General features: G+C 52.8%; 1 protein-coding gene across 9 annotated transcripts in view; it reads right to left on the bottom strand.

Moving 5' to 3' along the window:
- ABCC8 (ATP binding cassette subfamily C member 8) overlaps window positions 1-18098 on the bottom strand; it is a 71361-nt gene that overhangs the window by 11452 nt on the left and 41811 nt on the right. For 4 of the 9 annotated variants that reach the window (XM_081099602.1, XM_081099609.1, XM_081099603.1 and 1 more), the window contains exons 13-26: window positions 17861-17966; window positions 17615-17731; window positions 17152-17227; window positions 16358-16463; window positions 10516-10551; window positions 8985-9020; window positions 8010-8108; window positions 6837-6921; window positions 6068-6148; window positions 4336-4473; window positions 2749-2874; window positions 1620-1719; window positions 1151-1392; window positions 892-1058 (exon numbers count right to left, since the gene is read on the bottom strand). In XM_081099602.1, the coding sequence (XP_080955728.1) occupies window positions 892-1058; window positions 1151-1392; window positions 1620-1719; window positions 2749-2874; window positions 4336-4473; window positions 6068-6148; window positions 6837-6921; window positions 8010-8108; window positions 8985-9020; window positions 10516-10551; window positions 16358-16463; window positions 17152-17227; window positions 17615-17731; window positions 17861-17966 (1515 nt within the window). Of the gene's footprint in view, window positions 1-891; window positions 1059-1150; window positions 1393-1619; window positions 1720-2748; window positions 2875-4335; window positions 4474-6067; window positions 6149-6836; window positions 6922-8009; window positions 8109-8984; window positions 9021-10515; window positions 10552-16357; window positions 16492-17151; window positions 17228-17614; window positions 17967-18098 lie in introns of those variants that run through there. The other 5 variants (XM_081099604.1, XM_081099606.1, XM_081099601.1 and 2 more) reach the window with 4 other exon arrangements.

The following is an 18098-nucleotide window of genomic DNA, read 5'->3' as shown; positions in this document are numbered from 1 at the left end:
GCCCCTTCCTGGCCTCTCTTACTATCAAGCCCATGTGTGACCACTGCCACCTTCCTCAGCTGCTCCCCAGGCCTGACTCACTCAGCAGCTGTCCTCCCCGGGACATAGAGTCCTCTCCAAGAGACAACCAGTCAGGGGAACAGGGCCCTGGGGACACCCTGTCAGCTGGCTGACCCTGAAAGGCCACTCTGTCTGTCATCACTCAAGCTGTGACACAGAGCCGGCCTAACCCTAACTAGAGCATTTCAGACACCCAGATATGAGACAAATAGAGGGTAAATAAACTTTGAGGCCATCTCTCTGGGCCACAGAGAGGCTGAAAAGTAAATAATGGAGTCAGGTGGTGAGGTCTGGCATTGACAAGGGTGGGGCCAGATGACCTGTTGGCCTGTGGAGTCTTAAGCCGAATTGGCTAGCCAGCTGGGCAGTGACTTCTTTTATACCAAGTGGTCTTTAGGGTTTTTATCCATGTCATTACAGAAGATTAGAGCAGCTACACCATGTGCCCAGTGTCAGAACCTGCAGTCTGGCAGAGGGAGGACAGAGAGGAGGAGAGCTGAACCCGTGGTTGGAGACAGGCAGATGGTACCTGCCTAGGGAAGGGAAACTAACATGTACGCAGAGCCTGCAGACCCTCACTTTGGAAGACTGTTATGATAAGTAGATGAGTCAACCATATAAAATGCCTAGCACTGTGTCTGGCTGAATAAATGCCCATTTCCTTCTGTTTTCTGCATTGAGGAGGGCACTTTGACAAACACTTGAGGCTCCTTGAGTCATGCCCAACAGCTTGTGACAGAGATTGTATAGCCCCATTTTAAAGATGGGATGACTGAGGCCTACATAATAGTGACTTGCCCACAGCCCCAGCGTGGTGGGGGAGAGGGGTACCTCATGGGAGCCAGGATGATCTGGTTCAGCAGGCTGCGGTGCAACTTCTTGGCCACCTTCAGCCCCGTCCACTCTACTGTGACCGATGTGACCAGGCAGAGCATGATGCCCAGGCTGCAGAGCACCGTGAACACCAAGGCGTAGACGGTCTGGTCAAGGGAGCACTCCTGGGCCAGGCAGAAAATGAGGCAGAGTCCCGGGGTGTCTATGGCTCACCCCCCGCCCCCCCAGGCCCTGGCCCTGGGGCTGCTGGCCCCACCTGGCTGAGGGAGCAGTTCCTGGCCATGGGGCTCAGAGTCAGGGCGCTGTCTGTCCACTTGGCCAGCCAGTAGTCAATGGCCACCAAGACCATGTGCTTGAGCAGCTGGGAGAAGACGAGCAGCGACAAGAGCAGGATGCCAGCAGACGACAAATACTTGGCGCAGGCTCTCCATGGGATCTTGGCGCGCTGGTGCAGCACCGACGACAGGTTGTCCTCCTCCTCACTCTCGGCTGCCTCCTCTGCAGGCCACAAGATCCCACCCTGTGGCTTCACATTTCACAGTCCTCTGAGGGTGGAGCAGGGGGCATGTTCTCCCCACTTACAGATGGGCAGACTCAGGCACACAGAGGGGAAAGGGTAAAATCAAAGGCATACCATCTTACCACCCTCAGGGCTCAAACCTTAGCCTCCCAGGGAATGGTTAGACCTCAGGCCATGATTGCGCTCCCCATCCCACTGTCTGTACCTTCCTCCTCTTCCTCATCCTGCAGGAGGCCATCTCTCGAGGACATGGCCCGGGGCAGGCCCTGGGGTGGCTCTGGGACTTTTCTCTCCACGATGGTCTCCTGAAAGACAAATGGGGCCTGGCTAATGTCCTCAGGTGTGCAGAGGGGAAAAGAGAGGATGGGGGCAACCACCCCTGGTAATGAACAGGGTGAATTTCCAGGTTGCCCCTGCCTCTAGAAGGGTCCAGATGGACACATGTTTGTACTGCCTTCTCTCTCTCTGTCTTTTTAAAAAATTATTCTTTATTGTTGAAAGTATTACATATATCCCTTTTTATCCCCCATTGACCGCCTACAGCCCCCCACCCTCAACCCCCATACTGCCTTCTCCATCAGCTAACAACTCCCCAAAGTCCCTGGGGGAGACACTTCTCCCCTATTCTTAGTCTCTGTGATATGGGAGGGCAGGCAATTCTCTCTGGCTCCAGGGGTGGGCATATGACACAGCACTGCCCAATCCTCACATTCCACATCCTTGGCCACAATGATTCGTTCAGAGGTGGGCACCTGACCAAATTGGACCAATGAGGGTCAGCCCTGGGACTTTTGCTAAACAATCCTGGAAGAGGCACTCTCTTTCTGACAGTTGTTGATTTGTGAGAATGTAAACCTGAAACTGCCAATGGCCCTCACAGCTACCGTGGGAATGAAGCCAATTTGAGGGGAGCAGAGGCAAGGGATGGGGAGAAACAGATCCCTGGTGACATTGTTTAGCTGCCTGGATCCAGCTCTATCTGAGGTTATGATACCCTGGACTTTCTGGTTTCATGAGTCAATAATCCTTAATCTCTCCCCACCCCCCCCCTTTTTTTTCTTTGCTTAGCCAGTTTGAATTGATTTTCTAAAACTCTGTGAAGTAAATGGTATCTGACTATCTCAGGATAAGGGGAGGGCATCCTCCTGATTCTGCCTTGGGTAGTGGGCACAGATACTGTTCATCCTCTGATAGAAGCAAGTTTATACTCCGCTCTCGCATCTGTCCTTTGGGGGGTTTCTTGGGACCAGCGAGGGCAGGAAGGCCTTTATGAGGTTAGGTCTAGCAGAACCTTCTTCTCAGGTGGTGGCTGCTTGGTCCAAGGATATACTCACCTTCTCCAGCTCTTGGTCCTGCCGGTTCATGAGGGTCTTCCAGTGCTCAAAGAGCTCGCACTCAGACCTCTGGAAGTCCTTGAGCGTGCCCTCCCTCTGGATGGTGCCATCCTTCATGGCGATGATCTGGAAAGGCAGTAACAAACCCTGCTGAGGGCTGGCTGGGGATATGGAGTGGAGGTCACACCCCGCCTGACTGAGGAGTCAGAGGTGGACATATACATCCATTTCCCACCACAAATGGCCTCTGGTTTGCCCACTGCAGCAAGCTAGTAGTGATAACCTACCCTCACCAACACACTCCCAGGATTTAGGGTTTGGTACATCTGGGGGGTAATTCTCAATGGTTGCCCATGGTTGATAGGAGGTTTGCAGAGCAACTTCGTGCATCCTGGCCAAGCTGCCTGGTTATCTGCAAGGCAGCTGTGGCAGCTGTTTTTGTACACTTAATGGGCTCATTGCACTCTACCCTTAGCTCCTCCTGAAGGCAGGTCTGAGAGGTGCCGTCAGCTTTGGCAAAGCACCTGTTGGCTTAAATGTGTGGCCGCGCCTCTCTGAAATCAATAAAACTTATTTTATTTGTGACACCCAGTGTTTCACACTCATGTGGACTCGTGATTAATTTAGACACCTACCCCTGCTCCTCTCACCCCCAAACACCCCCTGGGGGTTTAGGGAGGGCTGCCGGGAGTCCTATCCACTGATACTCCAAGAAACCAGGCACTTCCATGCTTCCCTTCTTTGGAGTAAGGATTGTCATGCAATCTTGTTAAGGTCACCATGGAAACTCAGACATGAACCTGCACCTGTTTTAATAGCTTTTTCTTTTTGTAATTTGGACTTTTCCCCCTTTTCCGTAGTGGAGGAAGGGTCTTGCTACATGTAGAAGGGAGACTTATTTGGGGAGGATTAGAAGGGCCAATTGGCACAGGCAGACCTGAAGCTTAGGGAGGACCTCAATTTTCAGGGGCAACTCTGAATAGGGTTTAGGCAGGGCCCAGATGTCAAAAGCCAAGTGATTTCCATCTTAAAAACGAAGTGTCTTCCAATGAATTAAAAAGTAACTATGTGTAGATGTTGAGGGTATGTGGATTTAGTTAAATGTGGGGTTCACAAAATTGCATTCCACCGATAATATGGAAGTTCCTGTTACTACTGCTATCGTTTGTTTCCAGATGGGAAAACGAAGGCACACAGAGGGGAAAGAGTAAAATCAACTTGAATCTGACCCACCGGATGGCAGGAAGCTGGTTTTCCCATCCAGTGGGCATCCCAAAGGCCAGGGGATGAGATATGTAACTGAGCAGGATGCAGAAGGTAGGAACTGAATGTCTACTTCTTTCTGAGATTTCTCAGAGCCAGCCCTTGTGGTACCCAGGCCAGGATGGGAATGCCTGCAGCTCTAGGTGATAGCAAACCCTTGGGCTGTGCAGGTCTCCCTGATCTGCCCAGTCTGCACGAAGCCATCCAGTGCTGATCTCTTCCGCTCAGACACTGCTATGAGACATCTCATTAACTTCTTGGAAGATGGCAGACTGCCTCTCCCACCTCAGCCCCCCACAGCTTGATGTCCCTGTGGCCCCTCACCCAGTCTGCGTGCGGCAGGTATTGTAGTTTGTGGGTCACTAGGACCACCGTCCTCTTATCGTCTCTGAGGAGCTCGAGGATCCCGGCCTGCATCAGGTGGTCACTCAGGTGGACATCCAGAGCTGAGAAGGGGTCATCCTGGACAGAGAGGAGAAGGTAGGGGCAAGTGCAAAGGGAGGGGGTGACAGTGAGTGCAAAAACCAGCAGAGTTATATCAGCTCCGGTCTAGGGACTAATTAGCTGTGTGGCCTTGGACAACGTACCTCAGCTCTCTGGGCCTCAGTTGCCTCGTCTTAAAACGGGGCTGTTATCAGCTATCATTCTCACACAGTGGTCCCCCATAGTCTATGAAGCCTGAATTCCTTATCATGGGAATCCAGGCCCTTTACAACCTGCTCAGTCTTCCTTTCAGCCTCACTGCTCATCTATCTCGCCCAAGTTCCCTACCCTTCAGGTTTCCAGGGAACTTGCGATTCCAGGCCTTTGTCTACTGTTCCCTCTGCCTGGAGTCTGATGTACCTTTTGTCTGCCTGGCGAACTCCTACTCATCCTTCAGTGTTCCGCCCAAGCACTGGCCCTTCCTGTGTCCTTTCCTGACCCCCACACCTAGCCTCCCCTCCTCTCTGTTCCACCGACACTCCGCCCAAAGCCAGATCTGATAGTTCTGTACATGAGGCCCCCAAGAACTGAGGCTCCCCTTTCCCCCCAAAAGAAAACTGAGACCTTCTTGTGCCTGGTACAGAGTAGTACCTTAATAAAGTTTGCTGAAATCAACTAAAATATCCACTTTACTTCTTGCTAACAAGATTGTTTAAAGTTCACATGGGATCCTGAATGAGCCAGGACTTTGTGAAGTGCTGTGCATGAGTCAGTTACAGACTGTGAACCTGACAGAATGACATGTGTTTAGTAGGGAGTGTTTATGTGTGTTGTGGAGAAGAGAGAAGAAAGCTGGGACCAGAGACCTGAGGTTCCTCTTCCAATTCTCTCTCTAAATGGCCCCGTCTTTCCTCTTGTTTAAGTGACCCACAGTTCAAGGCCCTCCTCCAGGAAGCCTTCCCTGAGTACCCTCGTCCTCACAGTTGTCTTCCTGGACAAGGCTCCTCGTCGTTGGTGCCACACAATTTGACTCTCAGCTGGGCTGTGGCTCTTGAGTAGAGGTAAGTTCTGCCTCCCTATCTGCACCTTTGAGGCCAGTGGTTTTTCAGTATCAACCAAGGCACCTAACAAAGAACTTGGCATGAAGTAGGACACGGATAGCTAATAAGTTTGCTCTCATGTCTGATGGCTAGTGGTTACCCAGAGTACTGTGTTGAGAAGGATTCTGAGGACAAGTTAAGTTTCTGCGGGGAAAAATTCTGTGATCAACTAGCAATGTCTGCTGTGGGCACAAGATGGGAAGTGGCAGCACACACTCAATGTACTAGTCATTCTCACTGTCAGGCTAAGAAAGTACTGATAGGTTGGGCTCTCCTACAGAGAAGTGGCCTGTCACTACTACTTTCCTTCCCTCAGTGTGAAGTCCACAGTGGGCCATTTGCACTATCCTTGTCTCAGTTTCCCCATTAATCAGATGAATAAGTAATATCTCTGGCAGAAGTTTGTTCCTGAAGAGGGAGGTAGTTGGTGATGGTGTGTGTGTGTGTGTGTGTGTGTGTGTGTGTGTGTGTGTGAACCAGGGAGGCAAGCCAGACACGAGGACCCCTAGGGAGGTGCTGGCTGGTGCACTCACCAGGAAGACGACGTTGGTATGCTGGTAGAGGGCTCGGGCCACGCTGATTCGCTGGCGCTGACCACCAGACAGGTTGATGCCCTGTTACCAAAGGGGAGGAAAGTTCACTCCCTCATAGCCCTCAGGAGAGACTGTCCTGGCACCTACTCGACTGTGAGCTCTCTGGGATGGAGGCCTGGCTCTGTCCATCTCTTTGTTCCCCCCTCACTTTGCAGAGAGAAGGCACTTGTATATGTTCCCTGAATTCAGTGGGAAGTGGGCATATAATCTCCAAGTCCTTGATGAGTCATCATATAAGTGCTAGGAACCATATGATGACTCATCAAAAACCAAGACAGAGGATGTAGGGGTTTCATTATATGCAAGGAGGACAGCCACTGGAGAATCCTATTGTCTAAGCTGTGGAGGAGGGGCCCCACCTGGGGAGTGAACAGAGCATAACCCCAAGCCTAGCACAGTGCTGGGGGAGCTCCCAGGATATCCCCGGGGCCTGAACGAAGGAGATGTCAGTCATCTCCAGCCTGGGAAGGTGGTAAGCTTTCTGCACCAAGCAGGGCTGGAAACTTGCCATGGACAGCCCCCAGCCTGGGTTCAAGGAGATGATTTTGACCCCATTGCAGGAAGCTCTGCACCCTCTGCTTCACCCTCTCTCATTTCCCAAGTACCTGCTCTCCGTGACAAGGGTCTGGGCCTGGTGGTGGTGATGGGTGGGGAGCAGGGGAGGTTGAGGTCCCCAGTTTTGAGACAACCCCTTGGAGGCTCTACTAACCCGTTCCCCAATCTGGGTCTGGTCTCCATGGGGCAGGATGTCGATGTCCGGCTGCAGGGAGCAGGCTTCGATGACCATCTTGTACCTGGAGTGGGGTGGGGCGGGGACACAGCCGCTCAGCCTGACCAGAGTCGGGCCTGAGCGCTGGCAGGGGGTCATTAGCCTCCAGGCAGCTGTGCCAGGGTGAGCAATGGCTTTAATGGGTCTCCTGCTTGGGTGCAAGCAAACACCATGTGAGCTTAAAAACAGCTGAGGGCAGCACGCTCCACGGACTTGGAGCAAGTTAAATATTTGAAGGATGGAATTAGATGGCAGCAAATATACCACACAAGTGACAAGAGAGGGCTCAGGGCCCCTGTGCAGTGGGAAAAGTGACAGTCAGAGCCCACGCTTGGGGCGCTGCCAGAGAAAATTACTGCTGGTTGGTTTAGGCAGTAGAGATAATGGCTGGTCAAATATTTGCCCAGCCTGCTCCTCTCGTACTTCTCGGGCCAGCTCTTCACCTGGCAGGTGCCAGCCAGGGTGCACAGAGGAGGCATCAGAGTGTCTGGGTGACATGCACTTGGGTATCAGGCAGCCTTGGATTTGAGACCCATTTCGTCACTTAGTGGCTGGGTGGCCTTGGGCAAGTTACCTAGGCTTTCTGAGCCTTGGTTTCCTCACCTGCAAAAGGAGAATGCGAATAGTCCCTGCCTACTGGGATTGCTGTGAGCATTAGAGGAAGTCACGTGTACAAAGAGCGTGGCACTGGGTCTGGTAAGAGCTCAGCCAGTGTCAGTGGTTATTATTCACTGGAGGGGAAAGGGTGCACAGGCCGAGGAGCGGGGGGTGGGAGGGTAGGGAATCATGAGCACAGAGACTCCTGGGGAGCTGGGTCGGCCTTCCCACCAGCCACAGGAGAGGGCAGCAGGGCTGCCGCACCTCCCTGGCCTCCCGCCCTCTCACACGGGAGTAGGGCTGCCTGATGCCCGGGCTCATCTGAATTGTTTCCAGATGGACCATATGGACCAGGCTGGAGTCCAGCTAAGCCGGCTGGAGCGTGGACGGCTGGGTGTGGGGCATGGATGGAGGGGCAGGGCAGAGGGCTGGGGCTTGGGGGCTGGTGCAGGTAGCTAATGCTGCCCTTGGTCAATTTCTCCCTCCCCAGCCCACCTCCCTGTCAGAGGCTTTTACCGTTGTTTGTTGAAGGGACTCTCAAAGGTGATGTTCTCCTCCACGGTGGCGTTTAGCAGCCACGGTTTCTGAGAAGCATAGGCCACGGGGCCTCTCTTCCTGGGAAAAGCAGGGTGGGAGTAGGGAGGCATTTTCAGGGCGCATTCTCAGAGGCACTTGTCCAGGTGATGGCTTAGGCCAGAGCAGGTGGGTGGGGCGGCACTAAGGTAGGAGGTGCAGTTGGCAGAAATCTGCTGTGTGGCCCCTGGTGACAGCTCCTTCCCCAGGGCCTGAGGCAGGCTTGGGTGTTGGGTGTTAGCTGACTGGGGGGACCTTGGCCCTTCCCTGCCCTACACCCCACATGCCCCACCCCTGCAGACTGTACCCCTTCCTGAGTCCTACCCAGAGCCAGGAGGGAACCAAGCAAACACTGGACCCCTGGTTTCCCCTTCGCTGAATAGCTCTCAAACCATTCAACTTTGAAATGAGCAGGTAACTCTCCAAATGGAACTTTTAAAGAAAGTGGAGCCAAGGAAACATCACTTAGTATGATGCAACTTTTGAAGGCCACCCCCCACCCCCCAAATTAAAAAAGAAAAGGAAAAGATGAGCATCAGATAAAAATGACCTGGTGGGGCCCGGCTGGTGTGGCTCAGTGGTTGAGCATTGACCTATGAACCGGAGGTCATGTGCCGGGGTTGCAGGCTTGATCCCCAGTGTGGGGTGTGTGGAAGGCAGCCGATCAATGATTCTCTCTCACCATTGGTGTTTCTATCTCTCTCCCTCTCCCTCTTCTCACTGAAATCAATTAAAAATATATTTTAAAAAATGACCTGGTGGGAAGGAGCAGCTAGATGTGCTGTGGCTTCCAAACCACTCCTCGGAGCACAGAGCCCTGTATGGCTCCTTCCTGGGGACTGCCCTCCACAGTTCTCCTTGGCCTGAGACCCCCTGAGGAAGCTGGGCCTGGAGGGCAGTGCTCCCAGGGCACAGTACCTGAGGTCCGCCTCGGCTGCCGGCTCCCGCTCTGGGCTGCAGCAGGGAAGAAAGAAGCATTTTCAGGGTTCACGTGAGTGGACTGAGCTCTCTGCAGACATTTTGAGCTCCCTCAAACCCAGCACAAGAGTCTTTATCATCCCTGTGACCACGTCTGCAGCCACAAAGCTGCATGGAGGGGTGTGAGAGTGGGGCATGGCCATCCAGGGGGAGCCTCCACTGCCAGAACCCCAGAAGTGTCCAGAATCCATGTGGGGTAGGTAAGGAGGGTTCCCTGGGAAGGGTAAAGGGGAAAATGGGGGAAAGCCACCATTGGTGTAGGCTCATGGGGGAAGGGGACTTCTTGCATCGGAAGAGTAAGAGGACCAACATGTGGCTCCTCCAGACCCAGCCTCTGCATCAGGGCTCAAGTGCAGCGGCCGAGGTCTCAGGCTGACACAGCTGCATCAACAGCTGGGACAGGGAGTGCTGTCTGGCTGGAGCCAGGCCTGGCTGGGCAGGCGACATTGTTGCCTGCAGTTTGTGGGTGGGAACCCATGGCTGATGAAACTCAGGTGGCACCTAGAGAACTGAGAAGGGGTGATTTACAGCCCCATGTGGTCCTCTCAGAAGACAACAGAGGAATCTGGGATCTGCCCCGAGAGACCGGTCAGCTGTGGTGCCCACGTGCCCTGGACTGACCTGACCTGCTCCAGGACCAACTATTCTGTCCTGTTATTCTCATCCGCACAAGCCTACTTATCACATACCACGAGGCCAGATTTTTGGCTCAAGAACTATGGTCACTATGGCTAGAGAGCCTGGGCCTGTCATCACACCCTGGCACTTGGGGACAAGGTGGGAGAAAGGGCAGAGAAAGACAGGGACATGAAACTCTAGTGTCAGAGAGCGAAGGCCAGACCTTAAACCTACGTAGTTGAGTCATTCTCTCCAGTCCTGACCTCCACCACCTCAGTGTGTTTGAATGTTCTTGGGAGAGGTGAGCTTAGGGAGAGTTTTGAGAGTCTCAGAGCCCCACTAATCAATTTCACTTTGATTTTTAAGACAAGAACATAAAGCAGCAAGACCAAATGTTTTGTCTGGTCTGGGGGATACCCACCTCCTCTCTTTACAGGCATGTTTCTCAACTTTTTTTTCTCATGATCACCCCCTAGGGCTATTTTAGACAAATGTTTTCTAAGTGTCCTTTCTTGAACATATTTCTTACCCAATTCAGTGTTTTGTTTTGTTTTTTTAAATTCACAAAGTTGTACAACCATCACCCCAATCTAATTCCAGAACATTCTTATCACCCTTAAATAAACCCTGCACCCATTAGTAGTCCCTCCCTTCCTGCCTCCCCCCCAACTCAGTGGCAACCACAAACCTACTTTGACTCTATCCGCCAGGAGATTTTAATGCCACACCCCTGAATCCATAATCAGTATCCCCACCACCATAAGCACCTCCCCCCCCCCCCCCCGCTGTGCCCCACACCCAACCCTTCCTTTATCCAGACCAACCAGCTTCCAACTCAGTTCTGAGGTTGTACCTGGGGTCCTCTCCCGTCTCACTGTCAGGAAGGCTGCTGGGGCACAAATGGGAGGGAAAGAGCACCTGTTACTTCTCTCTCCGTTGACTTTCTCTCCATCACCCTGGGCCTTTGGGGAGAAGCAATCCCCACTGTCCCCACTCCCCGCCCATTCCCAGTGTCCCAAGTGGCTTCCGTGGGGGCACACACTGCTGTTCTCAATCTCCGCCTCTCTGGAAGCTGGGCGGGCACCCTCCCAGCTAGCAAGGGCTTCACCAGTGCTCCTGGCACGGTCAGAGCAGCAGTGAGGCTGGCTGGCTGGCACCAACATCAGCTTATAGCTGGGAAAACTAAAGCTCAGTTAGGGAAAGGGACTTTTCCAGGGTCATAATCATTTCCCACAGTGTTTCCAAACCATGGAATGAGATCCAATAAGTGGATCTGAAATAAGTGAATTGCAACTGCACTGAAAAAAACAACACCACCAAATCAGGGTGGTCAAGATATGTAGTTTTTTGTGTGCAATTGTTTCTCTTGTTTATCAAGGAATAAATGAATGTAGTGGACTGTGATGTAAAATGCATTGCTTACTGTGGATTCTAGTAAATGTGGTTTTTTGTTTTTGTTTTTTAAAACGCTGAGTGAGGTGGCCTGAATTTTGGTACCAATGCTCTTTCTTCTGCCTCAGGCCACCTCTCAATCTTTCAGAAGCAGCCTCCCGCCAATGAGATGTGTACTCTGACAGGCGCATTTGGGGAAAAGGAATCTGCTTTCAAGTAGATCTTACGTAACAATGCTGAAACCAGCTAACACTTACTGAGCTGTTAGAAGCACTGTGATGAGCACTGGGACAGCATTATCTATTTTAAAGCTCAAAAGAGCCACACGAAGGAGGTGTGTTTTGACTGTCCCCACTTTACGAAGACAGTGAGGCGCAGAGAGGCGAAGTAACTTGCCCAAAGTCACAGAGCCGGCAGGCAAGCAGCAGAGAAAATAGATTTGTCTGACTCCAAGGCTCCATATTCTTAATGACCATGCCACATAACTTCACTGCGATTGCCGTGCCATAGCGCCGATAAACACCTTCTTGTCAGGATGGACAGAAAACAGGGGCGGAAAGCAGCCTGAGGAAATGAGGAAGTTCTTTTCTGTCTCCAGCTGAGGGGCAGGGCTGACTGGAGACCCTGATGGATATGTCATCACTTGTCTCCAATCTCTGTGGTCTCACTCCATTCTCTCAACCCAACCCAACGTTGGGTCCCTAAACCATCAGATAGCTGTAATTTATGGACAAGCTGGTAACGTGAGCAGGATAAAAAAATCCAAGCTTACAAATTCCAACTGTGCGGCCACAGCCCAGATAAGCTTATCTGTGGAGCCTCCTGCCTTGATTGCTTCCAGAGTTGCAAAGGCCGTCATTTATCTGGAGGAAAGCGCATCTGTGGGCTCCCTGAGGACCAGGCCCACAGTGAGCTCTCTCTGCCCTAATTCAGTTTGCACCATTGTCTGGGCTGCTCAATTAGCCCTTATAATGGACTGGCTCTCTCTCTAATCAGCTCCTGTGCAAGCCTTTTCTCCCAGTGGGATTTTAAGGCAGGAAGAGCATCTTTCAGCCCCCACAGTGCAGAGCACACGACAGATCTATAATAAAGGGAAGTTGTTAACTGACATGTTAATCATTCAGGAAGAAGGGCGGGAACTAGCATGCAATGTAGGTGTCCTCATGCCAGGCACGGAGTGAAGTTGCTTATATTCACCACTCATCCTCACAGCAATCCTAGAAACAGGTGTCAGTATCCCCATTTTACAGGTGGGGAAACTGAGGGTTAAAGTTTGCGTAATGTGCCCAATGGTACAGAGCTGGGAGGAGGGGGAAACTGGAGTGAATCCAGGTTCTTCCTCTCCTCTGTCTAGTGTAGTCCCAGCTTCCCTAGAATGAACCTCCCAAGACATATATTTCTATGTTTTAACCTGAGAAGTAAAGAATGATATATGTGGCACACACTTTTTCTCACGGATTACTGGGCTCTTCAATGAGTGTTGGGGACATTCTCCCATGCTTGCACTTTGGGGACCAAGCACTGAGCTGAACAGACAATTTCTCCAGTTTTCCAAGCCCAATATCCTTCCCTCTAGCCAGCCATGAGCTGGGCACGTGAGTGCATCAACCTGAATGAAGGCACAGAACCTGCCCTGCAGGGGCTCACAGTCTGGTAGAGTGAATCGGACAAATACAGAATGTTGTAAGGGCCAGAAGAAACGTAGAGCAAGAAAGTATTACAGAAGCATTGAGGGGAAGGTGCGCACAAACATGTATGCCAGGGCATAGAGAAAAGACTGGAAACCTTTGGGCGATGGGATGTTAGGCGGCTTTCATCTTCCTTATACTTGTGTATCTTTTCTAAATTAATGCACATCCTTTAGACTCAGAGAAAAATGTAATTTTAAAATGCAGTTTGGAGGAGGAAGCAATCTGAGGAAGCAAGGAATGGCTGGTAGGAATTATAGCAGAGCTGAGCCTTGCAGGGGGAAGCACTGAGACAGTGGCGATGGAGGGAGGGGCTCTGGGACAGGGGAGGTGGAGGGAGGGGCTCTGGGACAGGGGAGGTGGAGGGAGGGGCTCTGGGACAGGGGAGGTGGAGGGAGGGGCTCTGGGACAGGGGAGGAGGGAGGGGCGCTGGGACAGGGGAGGAGGGAGGGGCGCTGGGACAGGGGAGGAGGGAGGGGCGCTGGGACAGGGGAGGAGGGAGGGGCGCTGGGACAGGGGAGGTGGAGGGAGGGGCGCTGGGACAGGGGAGGTGGAGGGAGGGGCGCTGGGACAGGGGAGGTGGAGGGAGGGGCGCTGGGACAGGGGAGGAGGGAGGGGCGCTGGGACAGGGGAGGAGGCAAGAGAAGTGGAAAGAATAAGGGCTCTGACATTGGTATCTGAGAGGCTACTCTACTCACTGGTTGCACAATCTTAGGCAAGCCCCTTTACTTGGGGAACCTCTGTTTTCTCATCTGTAAAATGGGGTAATGGCACAAACCTCACAGGGACACTGGAGAATAAATTATAATATAGCTCGTAGCTGGTTGGAGGGAAAGACCTGGGGCTGGAGAACTGGGGTGGGGGCGTCATCATCTTTTCAGCTCGGGGCTTGGTCCCAAAGGTGCAGGAAGAGCAGGAACTGAATGGCCCCAGCACTCATTAAGACCCCAGCAATAAGTAAAAAGGAAGAGGTGGACATTGGGGTTGGAAGAAGTTAAGACTCATAGGTCTCTACGTTCTGTTCATCTTGCCACAGGCAGGCTTGTCGTTGCCCTGAAATGTTACCTCTTCTACCCACAGTGCCTTTTCCAAATGATGTCATTGGGTCCTCATGCCCAATCTCTGAGAGAGGAAAGGGTTTTCTCACTGTCCAGCTGAGGAAACTAAGTTCCAGGGAGGTGAAGTAACTTGCCCAAGGTCACACAGCTAGAGAGGCAGAGCCAAGCCTACAACCAGAGACCATCTGATTCCCAAGCTTGGCTTCACAGTGTCCCTTCTCCTGTCTGCCCACCATCCCCCCACAGGAAACCTGGGGTGCACCTGAACCCTGGGCCCAACGCCCCAAAGGCTCCAGGAACTATATGAGCAAATGGGACTCAGTCCTGAGAGGAGCTTATTCTCATCTCTGAGGAATCAGGGATCTCGGGAGGCAGCCTTCACACCAAGCACCGCAATACAACAACGTTCAGAGGCAGGCCCAGGGCAAGCAGGGCCTAATGCACGGTTGCCATGTGGAAGCCTCCGCAGGGGTGGGGGTGGGACAGCTGGGAGCCCTAGGGAGGCTGACTTGCACAGGGAGGTGGAACCTTTTTCCCACCCGATGCTTTCCCTCGGGGCCCAGCTTCCTGCTGGCTCCCTGGGGACGCTTAAAATCATTCTACTGCAGACACTAATGGCCCTATTCTTTATTTTCAGGGAAAAGATTTCATTTAAGTACATCTGCTAATATTGCCTTTTTATAACAATGCTTTTCTCTTAAAGATTAAAGAGAGAGTTTGCAAATTCCCAGGTTGATAGTGCATTGAGCAGAGAGCCAGGCAGGGACCAGTATGAAAGGGAATGCTTGGGAGTCACACGATCCCCCCCCCCCGCCCCCCGCCACCTCCCTCCAGGAGAGCTGGACCCAGGAGGCTGACCTGCCACATCTGCTCAGGGCTGCCGCAGTAACTCTCCAACCCAGAATGCCAGACTTCACCCAGTGGACCCTTGGGGCCTGCCCAGGGGTCTGTCTGAACGCCTCTGTCTACCCAAGACTGGTGACTGATAAGCTCTCTGAGGCAGGGGCCAGGTTTTCTCCTTAGCAGTCTGGACAGAGGGGTTCACAAAATCCACATCTTACGTGGGGCACCTGGGGTCCAACATGGAATAATCCTCCAGCCCTGTCCTCAAGGAGGTCAGTGTCAGGGGGAGACAGCGCAGATGATCACAGTGCAGTGGGAGATGCGCACTAACAGGGCTCACTCATTCCCAGTGTTGGTGGAGGAGTTGGGGGTTGAAATTCTGGGTTAGGGGAACAGCTTGGGCAAAGGGATGCAGGAAGGAGAGACATAACAACACATTTACACTGGCAGTCTCTTGAAGGTCATACATCGTTTCTGGTTCACTCATTTAGCATATAAATTCATTTAGCTGAGCCACTGGGGATGCAGAGACAAATAAGAGATGGTCTCTGTCCCCAGGGAGCACACCACAGTCTCCTGGGAGACAGGCTGGAGTACAGTTAAAGAGCAATTTGTTCCTGGCATAGACATACATTATCAAAGAATAATATTTATAATAATATTTATAGGGTGCTCATCACATGCGAGGTCAAGCCTCACATCCACCCCGTGGGTAACAAGGGAAACCTGGGGCAGAAAGGTCACAGAATTTCCCGAAGCACAGAGCCCCAGTTTGAACCCAGGCAGCCTGGCCCCAGAGCTGGCTCAGCCACACTGCTCATTTGTTCATTGAAGGAGTAAATGCACAGTACAAACAAACCGATCTCCCAGAGCATTCTCCGTTCTGCGCCTCCTGCTCCCCCATCTCCCAGCCTCGTGCCTCCTGGAACTCTTTCTTCCAGGCACTAAAAACCTCCATCCGGTCCCTCTTTCCCTCGGCCAGGTTGTGTAGTAAATGCAGTAGCCGACTTCTGCCCAGGTTTCTGAACACCTTTTTCCAATCTCTTCATTTCTTGGTTCCTTTTTTCTTTTTAAAAAGCTTCCATTTTATATGTCTCTTTTATCAACTAGTCTCAAGTGCTTTCTGGGAATAGGTGGGTATAAATAATAGATTTGTCCTGAGCTCAGCGTGGGGTTCTGGCTCTTTACTTAAGATAGCGATCTTTCCCCACATGTTTGTCTGGGTTAATTTTGGCTCCTCAAAACATTGACTGAATGGTCTGCTCCAGCTTTGCTGAGGATCAAGCTGGAAACCAACGTGTGCACCCCACCCCCACCTCCGCTGAGTGAGCATCGGCTTGGGAATCAAATGGAACTGAGTTTGAATTCCTTTTATCGGGGGATGAATTAGGGCAACTAGTTTAACCGTCATCTATGAAATGAGAACTGTCAGCAGTACTCACCTTGCCAGTTGTCATGAGGAGTAAATGGAATAACGCATGTAGAGGACTTGGCAAGGTACCTGGCACATAGTGAGGGTAATGGGTTCTCATGATGATGATGGGAATAACCAGTCACAGCATTTACTGAGTAACCACTGAACACACAGTAGGTGCTCACCAAGTGCACAATGAAGGCATCCTTAACGGAGCAGGATGGTTGGAAGGAGGGCTGCCCACCCGCCCACTGTGAGTGACTCTCCCCACTACCTGAGCCCTGAGGATGTGTGTGTTACCTGTTCCAGAAGACGGCCCCTGAGATCTTCTGCATCTCCCCCAGGGTGGCGAGAAGAAGTGAGGACTTGCCGCAGCCCACCTGCCCCACGATCATGGTCAGCTGGCCTGCAGGGAGGGAGGCCAGCAGATGGGGCTGTGGCCAGGAGGGAGTCTGAACCATCACCACCCAGAAAGACAGACAGATACGCCCAACCCTGGGGCCCTGTTTGCTTTCCTCCGACCTAGAATCCCCAAGGAATCCTTTCCCTTTTGAACCTTTCCTTCTGGAAATCAACTCCCTCCTTTTCCTTCCTCACCAATGATTTCCCCCATCTCTCCCAAAGCCCTTCTTCTCTCTTCCACGGTTCCCCAGTGTGAGCCCAGCTCCTTATGGTCCCACTAACCCCACCCTGAGTCTCACCTCCATCCCACTTTCATGCTTTGCTCAAGCTGCTGCCCCTGCCAGGATGGCCACCCTGCCTCCTGGCCTGAGGGACCCTGCTTATGTTGAGAAACCCCACCTCTTCCATAAGGCCTTCCCTGGCTACTCGGGTCTGATCTTTATGCGAAGTGCCTATACTGTCTTCCACCGATGGTTTGACATCAAGGCCCCCATCTTGCCCTGTCCTTGCTGCTGAACACGGACCCCTCAAGGAAGAAGCCCCCCTGACCCCCCCGCTAGCACCCACCATGAATGCGCACAGGGCAGACACTCAATAATCTCTCCATTCGGTGGAGGCATGGGGAGGGGCACTTCAGACATGACTCTAAGGGGGCACCCCAGACTATGATGGAGGGGTGAGCGGGACCTTACCTCGGGGGATGTGGATGGTGATGTTGGACAGTGTGGGAATTCCGTCGGGGGTCCATGTGAAGAAGCCTCCAATGATCTTCATTGGCAACACCCCACCGCCCGCAAGAGAATAGAAAGACAGCTGGATTTTCAGTGTTAAAGTCTCTTGCCTCCCCTCCTCCCTGAAAGCCAAAAAAAACACTGATTCCAGTCCCTGGGTCACTTCCAGGACAGGGAAGTGGAGAAATGGTCTTCTCATGCTCACCCTGCCTGAGGCACCCTCCCTGAGAGGGCAGCCATGCCCCCCCTCCCCCCCACATACACTTGGTTGAGATAGAAGATTTGTCCCTATGAACCCTACAGGCAGGTATGGTGACCTTGGGGCAGAGGACTCAGCACATAGGTCTCTGGCCCTTCAGATGCTGAGCTCTTCTTGGTGATGGTGCTGGGGGACCAGGCATGGGGTGCAAGGTCTCGGACTCACCTGGACACAGCAATTGTCAGCATTCCCGTCTGCACTGGGGGCCAGCCTCTGCAGTGGGCCTGTGAGGCCCCGACCGTCCTCCCGGGCAGGACGCTTTCGGTTCACGACCTTGAGGGGCTGGGGATGGTGAGGAAGAGGTGAAGGCCTCGGGGGCTGGGAGCTGTGCAGGGGAGCTGCCTTCCTGTGAGGAAAGGCTGAGGCAGGATGCAGGCAGGGCTGAGTGGCAAGGGGAGGCCAGGCACTCACCACAGCCTGGTACTTGCTGGCCTGGCCCTGGGGCGCAGGCTCCCGGGGAGCACACTGCTCCTCTCGGATCTCTGCACTGGACAGGAACTCACTCAGCTTTTGCACGCTACAGAGGAAGCACAGAGACACCCCTCACCCCTGCCAGGGGCAGAGGGAAGGGGAGAAGGGAGAGGGTGCGGCTTGAGAGAGCAGCTCTGAGAAAATTCCAGATCCTGAGGTGCAGCCCCTACAAAGCTCC

The sequence above is a fragment of the Myotis nattereri genome (genome assembly GCF_964212035.1).
Source record: "Myotis nattereri genome assembly, chromosome: 9".
Taxonomy (NCBI): Eukaryota; Metazoa; Chordata; class Mammalia; order Chiroptera; family Vespertilionidae; genus Myotis; species Myotis nattereri.
This window is presented reverse-complemented; position numbering and strand designations above follow the sequence as displayed.